At 40.5% G+C, this 17691-nt stretch overlaps 2 protein-coding genes across 7 annotated transcripts in view; one reads left to right on the forward strand and one right to left on the reverse strand.

Annotated features, from left to right (window-relative positions):
* Positions 1 to 17691, forward strand: part of plcb4b (phospholipase C, beta 4b) — a 73996-nt gene that overhangs the window by 41032 nt on the left and 15273 nt on the right. For all 3 annotated transcript variants that reach the window (XM_004542148.2, XM_012916600.2, XM_076873721.1), the window contains 11 exons: positions 5211 to 5291; positions 8320 to 8379; positions 9877 to 10020; positions 14519 to 14598; positions 14686 to 14739; positions 14834 to 14915; positions 15005 to 15105; positions 15567 to 15624; positions 16583 to 16691; positions 17261 to 17471; positions 17592 to 17685. In XM_004542148.2, the coding sequence (XP_004542205.1) occupies positions 5211 to 5291; positions 8320 to 8379; positions 9877 to 10020; positions 14519 to 14598; positions 14686 to 14739; positions 14834 to 14915; positions 15005 to 15105; positions 15567 to 15624; positions 16583 to 16691; positions 17261 to 17471; positions 17592 to 17685 (1074 nt within the window). The remainder of the gene's footprint in view (positions 1 to 5210; positions 5292 to 8319; positions 8380 to 9876; positions 10021 to 14518; positions 14599 to 14685; positions 14740 to 14833; positions 14916 to 15004; positions 15106 to 15566; positions 15625 to 16582; positions 16692 to 17260; positions 17472 to 17591; positions 17686 to 17691) is intronic.
* Positions 17053 to 17691, reverse strand: part of pak5 (p21 protein (Cdc42/Rac)-activated kinase 5) — a 114055-nt gene continuing 113416 nt past the window's right edge. For all 4 annotated transcript variants that reach the window (XM_004542145.5, XM_076873722.1, XM_004542142.6 and 1 more), the window contains one exon: positions 17053 to 17461. The gene's annotated coding sequence lies outside the window, so the exon portion shown is untranslated. The remainder of the gene's footprint in view (positions 17462 to 17691) is intronic.

The following is a 17691-nucleotide window of genomic DNA, read 5'->3' on the forward strand; positions in this document are numbered from 1 at the left end:
GAGACCTCAGTTTATATCATCACTGGTGTAGTCACAGTTCTAGCTGTAGACAGGCCACATTGATCAGGCTCATTAAGATGCTTTGGCATGGCGACTGCTTGTCCGCAACACGCCCACTGAGGGTCTTAAGTAGCACACTATAAAAAATTATGCACATGCTAAAAAAGTTTTAGAATAGCCATAATTCCAAAGAAAATTGGTTTATGTAAGAACCAATTTTAGAAATGCACAAAGTGGGGAAAGGCGTCAAAATGGGTGTGCCTGCATAACTGTTTATCTGTCTGACTCTGAGAACAGTGCTGCTTTCATATACAGTCACTCAGGCGTGCAGAAGCTCCACTGCGACATGACATCATTGCTTTATTATATGCCCTAACCCACTGTAAGAAAAACCTACAAGTGCCGATAAAAGAAAATGATAAGCTTAGAAGCTTTTGATTACCGGTTCTCAATTCCAGTGCCTAAAGATGCTGTAGCAAAACATAAAGACAGATTTTCAATTAAGATGTCCCAAAAAAATAAATAAGCTCAAACAGTGTTGTAAAGAGGAGTTGTGCAACTCTTTTAATGAGCTACAGGAAATGTCCTATGGAGGCTCTGCTGCAGCAAAAGAGGATTTACACGAGCCACGTGAGATCTCTTACTTTTTCACTACAGTGTGAAATAGAGCCCGACCGATTATAGGCTTTTAAAGGCCAATACTGATACAGGCATGTGGTGATTTCAAAACTCAATATGGCGATATATCAGCTAATTTATTTTCTTTCAGACAAACAAAACTTAACAAATGTTTGGGAAATCTCTTTATGTGCAGTTATTTGTTTACTCTTTAACACTGTGGCCAACTGCTTGGATCATTGCAACATGTGTTGCCAACAGTTGCAGAGTGCCCCCTCATGGACGAACTGTGCAACATCAACACACAAAACATAGTTGAAGGGTGTTTCTTCTATTTCTTCTTTAATTTTGTCATTTTAATTTTTTGGCCATTATACATACTGATATCAACAGAGCGACAAATAGCTAAAATTGGCTGATCATATCGGTCAGGCTGTAGTGTGAAATCTGTTATTGTTGTTTAATATTTTTCGATTGATTGATTGTATACAGTGGGGCAAAAAAGTATTTAGTCAGCCACCGATTGTGCAAGTTCCCCCACTTAAAATGATGACAGAGGTCAGTAATTTGCACCAGAGGTACACTTCAACTGTGAGAGACAGAATGTGAAAAAAAAAATCCATGAATTCACATGGTAGGATTTGTAAAGAATTTATCCGTAAAGGAGGCAACAAAGGAGTGGCTCCGTAAGAAGCATTTGAAGGTCCTGGAGTGGCCTAGCCAGTCTCCAGACCTCAACCCCATAGAAAATCTGTGGCGGGAGTTGAAAGTCCGTGTTGCTCGGCGACAGCCCCAAAACATCACTGCTCTCGAGAAGATCTGCATGGAGGAATGGGCCAAAATACCAGCTACTGTGTGTGCAAACCTGGTAAAGACCTATAGTAAACGTTTGACCTCTGTTATTGCCAACAAAGGTTATGTTACAAAGTATTGAGTTGTATTTTTGTTATTGACCAAATACTTATTTTCCACCCTGATTTACGAATAAATTCTTTACAAATCCTACCATGTGGATTTTTTTTCACATTCTGTCTCTCACAGTTGAAGTGTACCTCTGGTGCAAATTACTGACCTCTGTCATCATTTTAAGTGGGGGAACTTGCATAATCGGTGGCTGACTAAATACTTTTTTGCCCCACTGTATGTGACTTAAGAAGCATTCCTGCTAGGTTATTCTGCCTGTACTGGCTCAGGACCCAGTTTGGAGCTGTACAAGGAGGATGCAAAACACCACCACAAATAAAAAAACAGAAAAAATGTGAGCTAGGAAATATAAATAGATCATTTAAAAGCTTTCTTAAATAAAAACTATTTTAAAGTTAAATTATAACCAATAAATGCTCAGTTACAGCCACAAGCAAATTCATTGCTTCCATATATCTTTGTATGCACTTGCATGTATGTGACCACCATGTATATCTTCCTGCTTTTTTTTTTGCCCACATTTCCTCAGACAAACTTAATCAGGACACCTAGCTAGGACATTGGACGAGCAAAGGCAAAGTGTGTCACAGTCACGCACACACACACGGACCTACATGTACCCCTGCACACATCAGGAAATCCCCTCAGTCCTCTCCGTTTATGTGGGCATCAGCTGGGGGAGGAGGATCCCTCTTAGGCAGAGAAAAAAGCTTGCGAGTATACGGAAAGGCATCATCAAATCCAAAGCCATGTCACAGTGAGCGGTGAAACTGGGCCAGCATGCTTCTGAACAGAGTCCTCAGTGTGTTGCTGCTGTGAATTTGAGCCAAGCTTAGACAGGACAAGGTTAGGTCTGGCCTGAATGGTAATAAGGTCAAGCTCTGTCAGTCGGTTAAAATGAATAATGACACTTGGGACATACCACTCCCCTCTTAGTGCTGTGAATTTTTCTCATTAATGATTATATTCTAAACAATATCAACTCAAACTGATGCGTCTCAGGAGAAAAAAACAGCGCTACGGTCCTTCATTCATAAATCAATAGTTATTTTGGTTGTCAGCTCATGTTCCTCGCTGTTATCGTAAACACGAAGCAGCAATGCGTCTCATTTATAAAACACTGTCAGTCATACTTTGTGTCAGTGTGGGCATGTGTTTGTGTTTGTGTGAGCAAAGCACTGCTGCCTGGAAATTACAAAGGATGCGGGGCGCAAGCATCTCAGTGTGCAAAAAGCATATGCTAAACAGCATGGATTTTATTTTTTTGCCACAAGAACAGTCTCTAGTGACTGAAGCCCCACTGAGTGACAGATGGTAGTGGCAGGTAATGTGCATGTGGGTCAGTGTGCCTGTATGTGTGTTTGTACGAGTGCAATTCAAAGCTTCATAGGGGACAGCTATCGTTATATAGAGCCTCTCAGCTCATATCGTTACATAAGATGGCTTTCTAAAACAACTTAAGGTCCCCAGAATGCTTTCTTTGCCATCTTATTCATGTCCTTGAATAGATGGAGATGTTTCCAAGTTTGCATCTCACTCTTTGTTTTTCTCTTTAGGTCTACACGCTGTAGTGTACTATGGATTTTCAATAATTAGTTTGTATCCTTTAATGAGATATTTGATATGAGTTTGTCCTCTTTAAGAGTCCAGAGGCATTGAGGTAAAAGGTGAAAGATATCCTATGTAATCCATTATGCAAATAGCCAAAGAGCTTCCCGTGTGTGTGTGTGTGTTTCGTTCATTATCTCACTGAGTGGAAATCAATCATTTAAGATCTGATTGATGTTTAGTGTCCATGGAAACTATGCAGCCTCATATTGACGGCTGATGAAGGTAGACTGAGACGAACGAGACAGAAAACACACATAAGCATTTACAGTCGTGGCGCAAAGAAAGTACACCCTCTTTAACTTCTAAGGTTTTACATATCGAGGCATAATAATAATCTAACAAAATACAAAAACTAAACTGTCATTATTTATTTAATGATAACTAAATAACTAAATAAATAAAACTAAATGCTGGATTCCTTCCATTACTGCTTGTTTTGCAGCCACAGGACCTGAGCGCTTTAGTAGACGGATGAGTTCATGGTCGAGTCACTGACTGCAAAGTATTCTAAAATCAAATGTGAGGGCACCTGTGTGACAGATAAAGCTCTGCTTAAACTGGGTCATGGAACAGGACTGTGATCACAAACACAGCAGCAATTCAAAGATTCAACAGAATGACTGGAAAAAAAAAAGAAAAGAATCAAATTGTTGCAGTGATCCAGTCAGAGTCCAGACCTCAACCTGGGTTAAATACTGTGGTGGGATTTTATTCCCACAAACCTCAATGACCTAAACAAGTATAAATAGTAAGACATAATTCCTCCACAACAATGTGAGAGAACGATAGTCATAGAGAAGATGATTTTATGAACTGATACTGACAAATTTACAGAAGGTGTACTTTGTTTTTGACTGCACTTGTTAATAGCATCATATATAATATTTATAGATACAGCTCTTAAGCCTACACCGGGCAGATTAATTATCACTTTCTAATATTGATTTGGAAATTTAGACAAAGGGTAAAAGACCTCGAAATGATCTGAGGATCTGTGTTCAAAATAAGAGGCACGATCAATAGGCAACACACACACACACACACAATCTTAGATTTATTACAGTAAAGCTAAAAGCAGTGGAATGTGATACTGTTGTATGTCCTCAACAGTTGAGGTTTATCTGAAACCATCTCCTTCATCGAGGTGGCTGTATATCTAACACCGAACACTCTGTCAGTCTTCGTTCAGATGAAAGAGTCAAGCTTTTATCTGCATTTACAGCAGTCTCACTGTTTCCTAAATGGAAATAAGATTATTCTTCTGAGGGTTTTTTTTTGAGGGTTTTAGATGTCAGGGTAAGAGCCAAGTAACAAGCCAGCACAGCCCTATTTGCAGCTGCGTATCTCATAGTAGCAACATCCTGAAATAATAAATCACGTGTGTATGAGTGTGTACATGAGTGTGTTACACTGTTCCCTACTGCTAATATTAGAGTGACCCAGCAGCCTTCTCCCATTCTAGTTTATTTCTCTCTTATGTTTTTAGCTTTCTCAGATGTGTTGTTTGAGTGGAGTGGGGCAAAAATACACATATTTGTCGGCACACACACACATCTTCCGGCTGATTGAATTGATGGTAAGATTGTTTGGGTAGGGCAAGGTGGCTAAGGTTAGTCGATTTCCTCCACCGACACTCCTGTTGAACGATGTGTGCAGTAGCATCACAGTAGCTATGCTAATACACTTTTACCTCCTGTTCGTCTCTATAACCTGGAAATGTGTTCCAACTGCGTTGATGTTTGCATTTAACAGCTAAAGGTGGTCACATTAATCTCACTGCGTGTTTGCCTTAGACAACAGGCTTCATCTCCCCTACGGGCAACCTGTGTGTACATACTGAGCATATTTCTGCATTCTTTGTGAAAGTATGTTTGAGTGTGTGTTCGTAGGCAGGCAGGTATATCTTGTAAAATGAATAAGAGCTACATCTGGTTGTCTGATTGCATAATTCCTGTGTTTGTTAAACAGGTTGACTGTTTAATGTCTTGCTGTGTCAAATAAAACCTTTGATTAATATGGCCTCATTGCTTAGAAATAATCATTTTTCCTTGCTGCAGGACCCATACATCTTTGAGCCCAACTGCCACATGGAAGTGGACGAGTACGGCTTTTTCATCACCTGGAAGAGTGAGGGAAAGGTACGACTTCCACATCATGACCTGTGTGTATTCTAGGATTTTCGAGAGGATCCTCTAAATAGAAATGTATAAGACAGGATCCACATGGAGTAGGTAAAGTATTTAAAAAGGCATGCAAGGAAAGAGTAAGTTGTTTTGATTTTTTTCTGTACTTCTGACCATTTGACTCTGAAAAAGGTGTATGCAAGTAAATAAAAACTATAAATGAAGCACGTTAAATATATGTATATTATAACAAGCTTAAAATATAGAGAAAAGATTTAAGTACTAGCATTTAGGCTAATACTGATTAGCATTGGGCAATAGACAATGTTTATCAGATGTTTATCTGATAGTTGGATTAATTTGTTGCAGATATGTTCAGTAGCTCTTGTTGGATGATTTTAAACTAGCTAAGATGAAGCCTAGCATTTATTTATTTATTTATTGATTTTTTTCCTTTTCTTTCCTGGGCCCTGTGCTTCGTACGTCGCTTACTACATCCAAGATCAAATGAAACATCCAAGACCAAATCATCGCGCTAACTCTGAGCTCGCTATTCCGGTTCCCCGAACACACCTGTTGTTGACGATTAGTATAGCTGGATGAAGTAATGTGAGATCACTGGGTGGCCCAACAGGGGCTACGCATCGATAGTAGAAACATTGATCGGCAACCCTTTGATTGGTCGGCGAAAATGTCGAAGGAGCGCGCTCGGTATTTTTCGGCAGCAGAGCAAGAACTCTTGAGTGAGGGATTTCAGGAGTTTCAGAGTTTAATTAAAACGCAAGGGAACACTGCAAAGGCTGCAAAAGCAAGGAGAGAGGGCTGGCAGAAAGTTGCTGACAAATCAAACTCGTAAGTAATTCAATAATAACAATAATAATGGAGTGGATCTATATAGCGCTTTTCAAGGCACCCAAAGCGCTTTACAATGCCACTATTCATTCACTCTCACATTCACACACTGGTGGAGGCAGCTACAGTTGTAGCCACAGCTGCCCTGGGGCAGACTGACAGAAGCCAGGCTGCCATATCGCGCCATCGGCCCCTCTGGCCAACACCAGTAGGCGGTAGGGTAGATTTATCATATCACACCATATTATCCAATATTATATTACATTATATTATTACATTATATTATATTATAATATGTTATATTATATCCCCTTTCACATTACAACAGGACCCACTAGAACATGGGAACAAGTAAAAGTGAAATATAAGAATATTCTACAGAATGGTAATATTTATCACTTATATTGCTTTTCGTCTCTTGGAAAGAGACCCTGGAATACTCTGTTTGTTTGTTCATAACAGCAACCAAGAAAAGGGCAGAGCAAAAAAAAAGACAGGTGGTGGTCCTGCACCCCCTCGTCAACAAGTTGGTTAAGTGAATAATACCCTCACGGGAAAATCGATATCTCTCTATGAGCACACTGTCGCGCTGAGCTAAAGGATCCTGTCTGTCCCGCAATATACGCTGGATTCTGAGGACTCTCCTTATCAATCTTGCACCTTCCGCAATGGGTGGCTCGCGTATACGGACAGGATATGACTGCGACAGACTTCCCAAATCCACCTTCGCTTTTATAGCCGTGGTCTCTCATCTTGATTACACGAAGTAATTTACAATTACTACTCTGAAATATGAATTACATCTGTAATAATCACATACACGTAATAGAATGTTAATAGTACATTTCCCTTTTTTAGGAAATGACCTGTATGTATCTGTGTGAAATCAATAAAAGGATCAAGTGCTGCATTATCTTTAGTTACATTGATGTTATTTATTTATGGTGAAACAGTGGTGGAATATCGCTGTTGCTTTCGTATGAATGACGCGGACATACCTGCGTGGCCGCGATCTAATCCTGTTTACATAAAGTAAACCTGCTCCCGAGCAGGTTTACGCTTACGGCTCTGTTGCTATGACAGCAAGTCCCGGATGGGCTTCGGGGAACCGAACGATCCAGGATCACGCAAAATCGTCAACAATCTCATCCAGCTAACTCACTTAGCGCGGTACGAAGAACAGGCCCCTGTTTTCCTGTTTGGGTTTTTTTGTTGTTGTGTGTTTGGTTTCTGTTTTTTCTTTTTTTTTTCTTTTTTTTTTTTTTCTGTGCTTAAATGTTATTGTTTTTGAATCTTATTTTCATTGTCTGGTGTGACGTTATGTAACTTTGAACTTAAAATCTTATAAATAAACATTTTTTTAAAAAAAAGAGAGAAAAAAAAAAGATGAAGCCTAGCATATAGGACCTACAGCTGGCTGTGCGAGTACTAGTACTCGCATGGTCTCATTTTCCAGCCACTGGATTATAACATTCCTGATTTTTCTTTGCCACTGCCTAAAAACCTCTGAGGTGCATCTGAATCCCTCTACTTGGAAAAATAACTCTGATTAGGATGATTTGTTTTCCCATTTAGTGGTTTTAGAAATAGTTCGGTGGCACACTGTTTGTGTATTTCTCAGAAAGTTCAGAAAATATACAAGCATGCACCGAACTTTCATAACTTCTATTTTACTGCTGACATTTTGCAAATCTTGCAATAGATTTTGACATTAATTTCCTCCCCCAGAGTTACAAATAGACTAGCAGCATTCATTTCATGCACACCTTCTGCAGCTGGGGTGAATGGAGTCAGGTTGGGCCCCAAAGGTGATCAGGCCTCTTCAACTGATGTTACAAACTGCAGCAGTATAAGTTTGTCTGTTTTCGGGAGCCCGCCAATGTGCTGGGACCCCAAGCAGCTGCATGCCTGGTGGCAAAAAGCACCTCTGCAACAGTCCAACCTGTTAATGTTTATCCTCATTCCTGCAGACTCAAACTTGGTAATTAAATCAAATGGTATTAAAACAGCTATTCTCAACGCACAAAGGACTCCTCCTCATTTCTGGGTTGTAATCACCCATGTTGCTGAGAGGTTGTGGTGCTTGTGCTTTGCTGACCATTAGAAATTGTTTTTCTTCTAGACTTTTATCCTCCCCCTCTTCATCTACTTCTTTTTTCCCTTTCTTTCCACCGTTTTTGGTCTCCTACAGGAAGGTCAGGTTCTGGAGTGTTCTCTCATCAACAGTATTCGCGTCGGTGCCGTCCCAAAGGTAAGAACTCAGGAGAGACCATTTCTTCACTTCTGCCTTCACAAAATTCACACTCTCACCCTCCGCATCAAACATTCCATCTTTTAGTCCCACAGAGGTACTCCCGGTAAAATCTAGAGACACTGCCACTTCAGGCTATTATTCATGCCTAAATTAGCCAAGGCTACAGTGGCTTTTTCTATCAATATAATGACTGTTTTGGGACTCCCGGTTGAGTTCTTACTGCTGAGATTTGCTTTCAAATACAGATTCCCACAGGGCACTAGCTCATCAATATTTATACAACTCTGAGTTTCGCCACAGGTTCTTACTGAACTTTCTCGCAGCTGTGGATTGTGCTTTTGACCGAGAGAGTAGTATTGAAAAATTGTTCTTTCAGCCACTGTGGTGATGCGCTGTCAGAAAACCGCTGGGTTATGGAGTTCACACTACAGGATCAAAAGATCAACAGTATAAGATGTTCTGTCTCCGTCAGAATGACTTTTCCTTATCCCATGATAGGAAATGGCCTCTAAAATAGCCCAGTGAATTATTACAGCTGGCAACCAATCAGTTTTCTATTTAGCAGTTACAGAGGCAGATATGCACAAATCCAAACCACATGGTTCCTCTGTATATTAAATATCGATTCATGCTATGTAGCCTTGACAGTGACACATTATATTGTGGTATTTAGCATCATACCAGCTATATGAATTATGAAAGCTATTACTGGAATATCCACGGGCATGCTGCCTTCTAATTTGTATGCAAACCAATGAAGCCACTGAAATGCAGAAGCCTAACAGGAGAGTCTCAAATCATACTGCTGACAACAGATTGGAGCGCCTTTGTTTGGTCCTGTGTGGCGGTCTTTTTATGTACGTATGTGAGGGCACGTATATAGATTCTACAGTCTGATGGCGGCTCATGCGCCGTATGCTGTTTTGTACAGTGCAGACAACTGATAACCGGGCTTCTCAGAGGCTAACATGGTTACACAAGCCTGGAGAGCTGTTTCAAGTAATCCAATGAGAGAGAAGAGATGAATGGGATTGGATGATTGCAGGCTGAGATTTTAAAGTGGCATAGCCTGTTGCCTGTTGCTGTTAATTCAATCACGTAACATATAAGCATTACTATCTTCAATGGTGGCAGACAGGAAATCTGATTGAGAAGATGAGAGAGGAAGGAGTGGTGTTTTTGATAGTGAGATTTTTCTGTTAAACTGATAAAACAGACATTAAAGTTATATCAGACTAAGGTGTGCTGGGATGTATTTTGTTCTGAGAAAAAGAACTAAAGGTCTATAAATGTTGAAATATTTCCCCTACTTAAACTTAAAGCAGCAGAAATGCTTTCAAACATCTAAAGAGCTTGCTCTGTTGCTTAATTATTCTATCTTATCTTTTTTTTTTTTTAGCTTTATGTCTAGGTCTCCGTCTTAGCATTTAATTTTGATCAGCTATTTATCCATCATTTCTATACTAATCTCTGCCTTTGATGCTGTGTCCTCAGGACCCTAAGATCCTGTCATCATTTGAGGCCACTGGAAAGACAGAAACAGACTTGGAGGGTTGCATCATCTGCATCTGCAGTGGCACAGACCTGGTCAATCTCAACTTCATGTTCATGGTGGCAGAGAACCCAGAGACAGCCAGGGTAAATGCATGCCCTCCCCACATTTCTGCTGCTTTATACAAACGATAAAGAGCGCTGACCTTGAGATTTAATTGGAGTGTTGCAGTTTGAAATATTATTACAATATAACAGATGTAATGGACAGCTGTGTATGCCAATATAGCATGATTTTCTTCACTCACCATATACCTTTCAGTGACAAAAGGCACTTATGTAGCTTCTGGCTAATATCTAACTTGTGACACTTTTTGAGTGCATCACAGGTTAAAAAAATGTGTTTTGATGAATTTAGATGGTTTTAATCAATGGCCACAAAGCATATGTTGTCTGGACAAAAAATCACTGCAAACCCCATAGACTGTATGTAAAAGATGTAAATGATATAGGCACCATGACGTCACCCACCCGGTTGTGAAGTCCTGTTTTGATGCCTTAAATATTAGCATTTGGGGCGTTTCTGTTTTGTTTTATTGTTTGGTTGACAACTTGTAAAAACAAATCATAGGACAATGGTTAGCAAAATGCATGCATAGATTGTATGTGTGCATCGTGCTAAATACTGATACCTTCTAATTAGTGCCAAGTGATACACACACCCACAAAACAAACTAGAAAAAACTAAAATTTTACTTAGCAAAACAGGAACTTCTTTAGATGGCTCTTGTTACAATTAATCACACAGCATTAAATGATGTTCCACAAGTCACCCAGGCCACAAACACACGTGAGTGACGTGACTCCTACCAAGCAGTTAGTTGGATTGGTGTCCACCTGTCAATCTTATCAATCAGGTGCTTAGCTTTAAGCTTTAATGTGAAAGAGACCTAAAACAAAAATGACCTACACAGAGCTGTTATGGATGGGTAACTATAGACCAAAGTTATAGTTTTTTTTATGTCAGTCAGGTGGTGAAATTTGACATTTTTGTTGGGAGTCTAAAGGGAAAGAGTCACGTTGGGCGTCTGCCTCGTGTGGCCACTTATGGAAGTACAGTTTTTGGTACTTTGGCATGTGTGGATTTTTCAACCTTGGAGGTTGGTGCTTAGTCCCGTCCAGGCATTATCCCGTGATAGTGTCAGATATCTGCTATCCTGCAGCCTTCCCGGTTCGCTCAATCTGCCTACTAATACTGTACATATTAGAGCTCCAAAGTAGAGAGCACAGTGAGGCTGCTTGTAAGAGCTTAACCACTACTTCATTTTTCTGCCCTCGAGGTAAACTCTGCTTAGCACCTGTCTGAGTAATTTCAACATTTCCATAACAATGTAGATGTAAAGATTAAAAGACCACCCAGCCTACAGATTCTCAATTCAGAAAGGAAAGCCAGGGTTAATATGCCAGCTCCTACACAAGGCCTTGATTCATTGAATAAATAGATGCATCTGGAATGATTCACAGCATCTCTGTTCTGTATTCCTCCTGCTGCTTTCGCTGCTGCTTTTCTCTTGTTGTCTTGCACTTCTTCATTGTTCTATATTTGAAGAATGAGCCACTTGGATGAGCCCCAAAAATAACCTGCTACTTTTGGCATAATACAAAAACATCACAGTAAGAGAAATTAAAGTCAGTGTTTATTATACTTAAAAAAAGGTGTTTTTTTCTTCTTCTTCCCCCCCCTTGACTGAGTCCTATAAAAAGACTCCAAGTAGGAATATCTGGTTAGTCTCAATACTCGTTTCTGTTGAAGGAAAGAAGTTCTATTAGTTCCTGTTCAACACACAGACAATACTTCTTTGTCATTTCTATGCTAGCTTTGGTATTTTCATAGGCTATGTTGACAGCATGCAATATAATGAACATGACCATAATTGTGCTCAATCATTTTGGTAAAGATGAAGATTTGGGATTAAAAGAAACTCTACGTGTCCTCTAAAGTAAGTTTTCTCAGCCTGACAGATGTCTGCCAGATTAGCTTAAAACATATGACTTATACTTTATTGTCTTTTAAACACAATTGCAAATAATAGTTTGTCATTCACAATAGTTTGCTGAGAAAAATTAAGAGGTGCCACAAAACAACAAGAATGACTGAAAATCAAAGCACCACGCTAACCTTGACTAAACTTTTTTGATATTTGTCGCTGACTTTCCTACATACTCGATGCAAATGACAGTCAGTATAATTTTCAAGTCATCAATTTTAATTGAACAAACCTTCCAAAGATAACCGTTTTTGCAAAAAATAAAATAATACAAAATGCTCTGTTCGAATTATTATGCACAAGAGTTTCAAAACATTTTATTGTTTGTAAAGAACCGCAAATGGTCATTTGTTGAATTTGCAGCATTAAAAGGTCATATTTACTGAAACTAAAAGCTATTTCGATCAAAATGTCTTAACAGGCCGAGTCGCATGTTAGCATAGGACCCCTTCCTTGACATAGCCTTCACAATTCTTGCATCCATTGAACCAGGAGAATTTCTGGTTGGATTTCTTTGTAAGATGTCAGAATCGCCTCCCAAAGCTGCTGTTTTGATGTGAACTGCCTCCCACCCTCATAGATCTTTTGCTTGAGGATGCTGCAAAGGTTCTCAATAGGGTTGAGGTCAGAAACCACAGGAGGGAGGATGGAAACCATACCATGAGTTTCTCTCCTTTTATGCCAATAGCAGCCAATGCCACAGAGGTGTTGTTTGCAGCATGAGATGGTGCATTGTCATGCATGAGGATAATTTTGCTACAAAGGGCACTGTTCTTCTTTGGGTACCATGAAAGAAATGGTAAATGGCAACTCTACATACTTTGCTGAGGTCACTTTCACACCTTCAGGGACCCTAAAGAGGCCAACGAGCTCTCTCCCCATGATTCTGGCCCAAAACATGGTTCTGTCACTTCCTTGCTGATGTCGCAGGCTTGTTAAGACATGGTGGCCATCCACCAACTGTCCACTACATCATCCATCGGGACCATCCAGGATTACATGGCAAATTAGTAAACAAGACTGTTTGAAAATTAACCTTCATGTATTTCTTGGCCCACTGCAACCGTTTCTGCTTGTCAGTATTGGTTAGGGGCGGCCGAATGGCAGGTTTATGCACAACTGCAAGCCTCTGGAGGATCCTGCACCTTGAGGTTCATGGGACTCCAGAGGCACCTACAGTTTCAAATATCTGTTTGCAGCTTTGTAATAGCATTTTAACAGCTGCTCTCTTAATCCGATGAACTTGTCTGGCAGAAACCTTCCTCATTATGCCTTTATCTGTGCAAATGCGTCTGTGCTCTGAATCAGCCACAAATCTCTTCACAGTACGATGATCATGCTTAAGTTTTCATACCTTATCCAAGGCATTGCATTATTTGACACTCTGCAGCAGAGATTGTTTTTCTTTCCATTATTGCTTTAAACCTGTGGCATGCTTAATAAAGTGGAACATCCTTCTTAAGTAGACTTCTTTTAATTGGGCTCACCTGACAAACTAATTATGTCTGATTGATATCAGTGATCCAAAGAGCCCTGAGACACAACACTATCCATGAGTTTAACTGAACACAAAATTGAGTGTTTATGACACTAAAATCCTATTTGCATAATAATTTTGGAGCACGGTGTACATAATGTTTTTACAGATGTCAGTTTGTAGAAAAATTTAAAATCACCAGTAGCTTTAGAACAAGCTGGGGTTTTTCGTTTTTTGAGCACAGATCTGTTATTTGGCACCACCGGATTGGTGTTTATTCATTTCCCATGAGAGGGTGTTTTTTTGTTTTTTCCCTTCATGCTGGTGGGTGTTATAACTGCTGTTTGTGCCACGGGGCTGCCAATGATATTCATGCAGCAGCCCACAGCAGGGAGCACAAACACAAACACGTACACTCACAGGTTAAAATACATGAGCACGTCCCCCACAGTCAAAAACACAGTCCCTCTTTATCTCTCTCGCGCACACATATAGACACAAACCCACCGCGACACCATCAGCACCCCTCCCAGCATACAGGTGGCCCTACAGTAAAGAGCAGGCCTCAATAGATGACAGAGATATTTACATCAGCGCGCTGCTTCGTGAACACCACGGGCCCAAACAGACTGCCCCTGCTGCACAAGCCATCGCATTTAATGTTTTTATAATGACACCAGTAGAAATTTGTTGTGGAAGTGGAGGAGGGTTTAGCACAAAGAGGGACAGACATTCAGAGAGGAGGCTCAGAAGTGTTCGGATTATCAGTGGCCTTTACATGGATGCATGAGGCAGCATATTCATGGGCAGTCACAGGCCTTCTCTAGCTGTTTGTTTATCATCACTCCTTGTAGCCTTGCAACAGGTCGCTGTTTATCGCTGTGTGTGTGTTTTTTGTGTCTGTGTTAATGATGGTCCTGCCAAGGCCCCTATCACAAGACTGTTGATTAAAGAGCAATTCATTTGCTTGTTTATTTCCCCAAAGACATTCACCTCTTAACACAATGCAAACTGGGTGCTCTTTTGAATGCTATGTAATTTGTTCAGTGGTTTTAAGTGGTAGGAGTGTATATACACGTGTGCGTGTGTGTCCTGAATACTTGTGCTTGTTTGTTTGCAGAAGTGGATCGAGGGTTTGAGGTCAGTGATTCACAACGTTAAGGCCAACAACGTCTGTCCAATGACATGCCTCAAGAAACAGTGAGTGCAATTCGCAGCACAGTTGTAATAACTTGGCTGTGCCTTCTTCAGTAAGACGCCTTAATCCTACTTCCTGTTTTTGTTTAGTTGGATGAGAATGTGTTTCCTTACCAACGTGAATGGGAAGATTCCTGTAAGAGGGTAAGAGTGCGTTTAAAGTATGTTTTTGGGTTGTTGTTTTTTTTATACAATATCATTCACTCATCTTCACCTTATCCTCCTCCTCTTCTTAAAGCATCACTCGGACATTTGCATCAGGCAAAACGGAGAAGGGGATCTTTCAGGCTCTGAAGGATCTGGGCCTTCCTAGTGGAAAGGTCAGACAATACTGGAAGTCAGATGTGTCCGAGTTTGTTACGCTGAAAGAAAACTGTGAGGAAATGACTCTCTCACTTACCTTTTACAGAACGATGAGATTGAACCAGCAGATTTTACCTTTGACATTTTTTACGCGCTCACACAGAAGATCTGCCCTCGCACAGATATAGAGGAGCTCTTCAAGAAAATGTAAGTGTTTCATCTCGTCTGCTCTTTTTAATTGTTTTATACCTTAAAAATAATAAAATATCCTCCGAATACACATTTAACAGCATTACCCTTACCCAGCAACGTATTCTACCTGCGTTACCTTGTGCCTGAGCAGAACAATGATATCATCTGTTTAAATATTCCCCAAGTGAGAGCTGCTGCATCATGTTGGAAATAATCAGGACAAATGTTTCTGTGCCTGCCGCACTAACTATGTCTGGACAGCCTAACCTGCTTCCACCGTTCAACATTAATTATGTTCAACCTAATGACAACAGTCAAAGAAGAGTGATGATTAACAAGATACTACTAAAAGCGTAATGTAACTGTAAAGACTGGCTTTTCTAATTTTAACTGACTGACTGTGTGAATGACTGTGAGGGTTTCGATTTTAAGGAGCATAACATTTTGTTTTGTTTTTCTAATTAATCTCTCTGCAGCAATGGGAACAAAACTGATTATTTAACTGTAGACCAGTTAGTCAGCTTTCTGAATGAAGTAAGCTCTTTATCATTCATTAACTTCTCTCTGTATTTAGCTTGCGTGTGCCCTTCCCTGCAACTCCTGCTGCTCTTACTCTCATCCTGCTCTGGGGTAGAAGTCGCCCTGCTCCCAGGCCCGACTGCACATTAGTCCACCTTAATCAAATTGGATGGACACAACATTTAACTTTGAGTGGGCCTGCAAGGGCATCTTCAACCACCTCCCTTATTCTGCATGCCCACCGTCATCCCATTCCCCATGTTCTCCCTACCGTGGCTTGCCTCCTTCTCCCCCCTGTGTCTGATTGGTGTTGCTGTAGCAACGGGAGGGTCGAGGTTTCCATCCTGTTGCTTCCTGCTCGGTTCGTCTCGTTCCCTGCTGTGCGTATATGTGTTCTGTGGCTGTGCTGCTCTGTGTTGCTGAATACCTGCCTAGTCCTGCTGCTGTGCAGTCACGTGTTTGCGCTGCTTCATGCTCTGGGCTCGCCAATCAGATTAAATTCCCCACCTGGCTCTGTGAGTGGGCAGCGACATGTTCATGATGTTTGAATGTTTGCTGTTGTTTTTGTGAATGCCACCTTGATTCCCTCAAACACATGTGATTCTTTGCTTTTAAGCAACATTTAATCTCTGCACCTGTTAGTGTGGCTCACAGGTTTTTGTTTATACTGCCGTATAATAATCACCTTGATCAGTGCTTTTAGTACTTGCTGTCTAAATGTTATGTGCCTGTGTGTATACTAATGATTTAAAGATAATATTTCTTAAATAGTAAGTGATGAAAGCCAATCACATAGTCCTGAGTTCAGTACCTTTGATCAGGCATAACAAATTGAGAGTGTAAACATATTGTAATAAGTTTGCTCCTATCCTGCGTGTAGCGCAAGATGCGTTTGTCCTAAATTAGATTTGTGCTGGGAAATTACTGGAGACGATGAATAGAGGGATGACTGCGTTTGTGTTTCGCTTCACAGAACCAGCGCGACCCAAGGTTAAATGAGATTCTGTTTCCATTCTACGACCCCAAGAGAGCCATGCAGATCATCGAGAAATACGAGAGAGACGAAGATCTGAAGAAGAAAGGTAAAGAACCGTGTGGGCAAACCAGAGGGAGAGAGATGTTTTAGGCTTTGCTGCCATCTGCAGGAGTTACCTTGAACGGAAAACCAGATTGTTGGCACATTTTCTCCAGGGCTAAATATTTATTGTCAAGCGCCGGAGTTTATTTTTCCCCTGTTATCATCATGATGAAATGGTTGTACACATAGCTCTGCTGCTTTTTAAATACACATTTAGATTCCCAAAAGAATCTACAGTAGTTAAACATCAAGTAGCTGTTGTTTTGATATAAACACACAGGCCTGACATTTGCACGTCTTGTGCTGAATTCAGAGTTAGTAATGATAAAAATGTATATACTAATAAAATACTTAGTGATAGAGAGTGAATTATAAAAGCCATTTATTCTGTTTACTTTAGAACACTTCTTCTACAAATACATGTTACATTTTTCCAAAATAAATAAAAAAACTACAATAATATTTTCAGAGTTTTATACTGCTTTCACCTTAAAGAAATATTCACAAAGTTTAACAATAAATAATATTCTACCACTAAGTTACGCCCTTCGTGTCCGTCCTTGTTCTGTTCAGGTCACATGTCCAGTGATGGCTTCTGCCGGTACCTAATGTCAGATGAAAATGCTCCAGTGTTCCTGGACCGGCTGGAACTGTACCAAGATATGGACCAGCCGCTGGCCCATTACTTCATCAGCTCCTCCCACAACACGTACTTGACAGGCCGACAGTTTGGCGGGAAGTCCTCAGTAGAGATGTACCGGCAGGTCCTGCTGGCTGGATGCAGGTATTTATGTTAATATGGTGTACTTGGATGGGTTGACAGACACACATGTATCTGGCTATGCTAAAGCTCAGTTGCATGTGCAGCTTGTGGACAGAGACATTTCTGTGTGCTTTGCATTAGATGTGTGGAGCTGGACTGCTGGGATGGGAAAGGAGAGGACCAGGAACCCATCATTACTCATGGCAAGGCCATGTGCACAGATATCCTGTTCAAGGTGAAC

The sequence above is a fragment of the Maylandia zebra genome, linkage group LG15, assembly GCF_041146795.1.
Source record: "Maylandia zebra isolate NMK-2024a linkage group LG15, Mzebra_GT3a, whole genome shotgun sequence".
NCBI classification, from domain to species: Eukaryota; Metazoa; Chordata; class Actinopteri; order Cichliformes; family Cichlidae; genus Maylandia; species Maylandia zebra.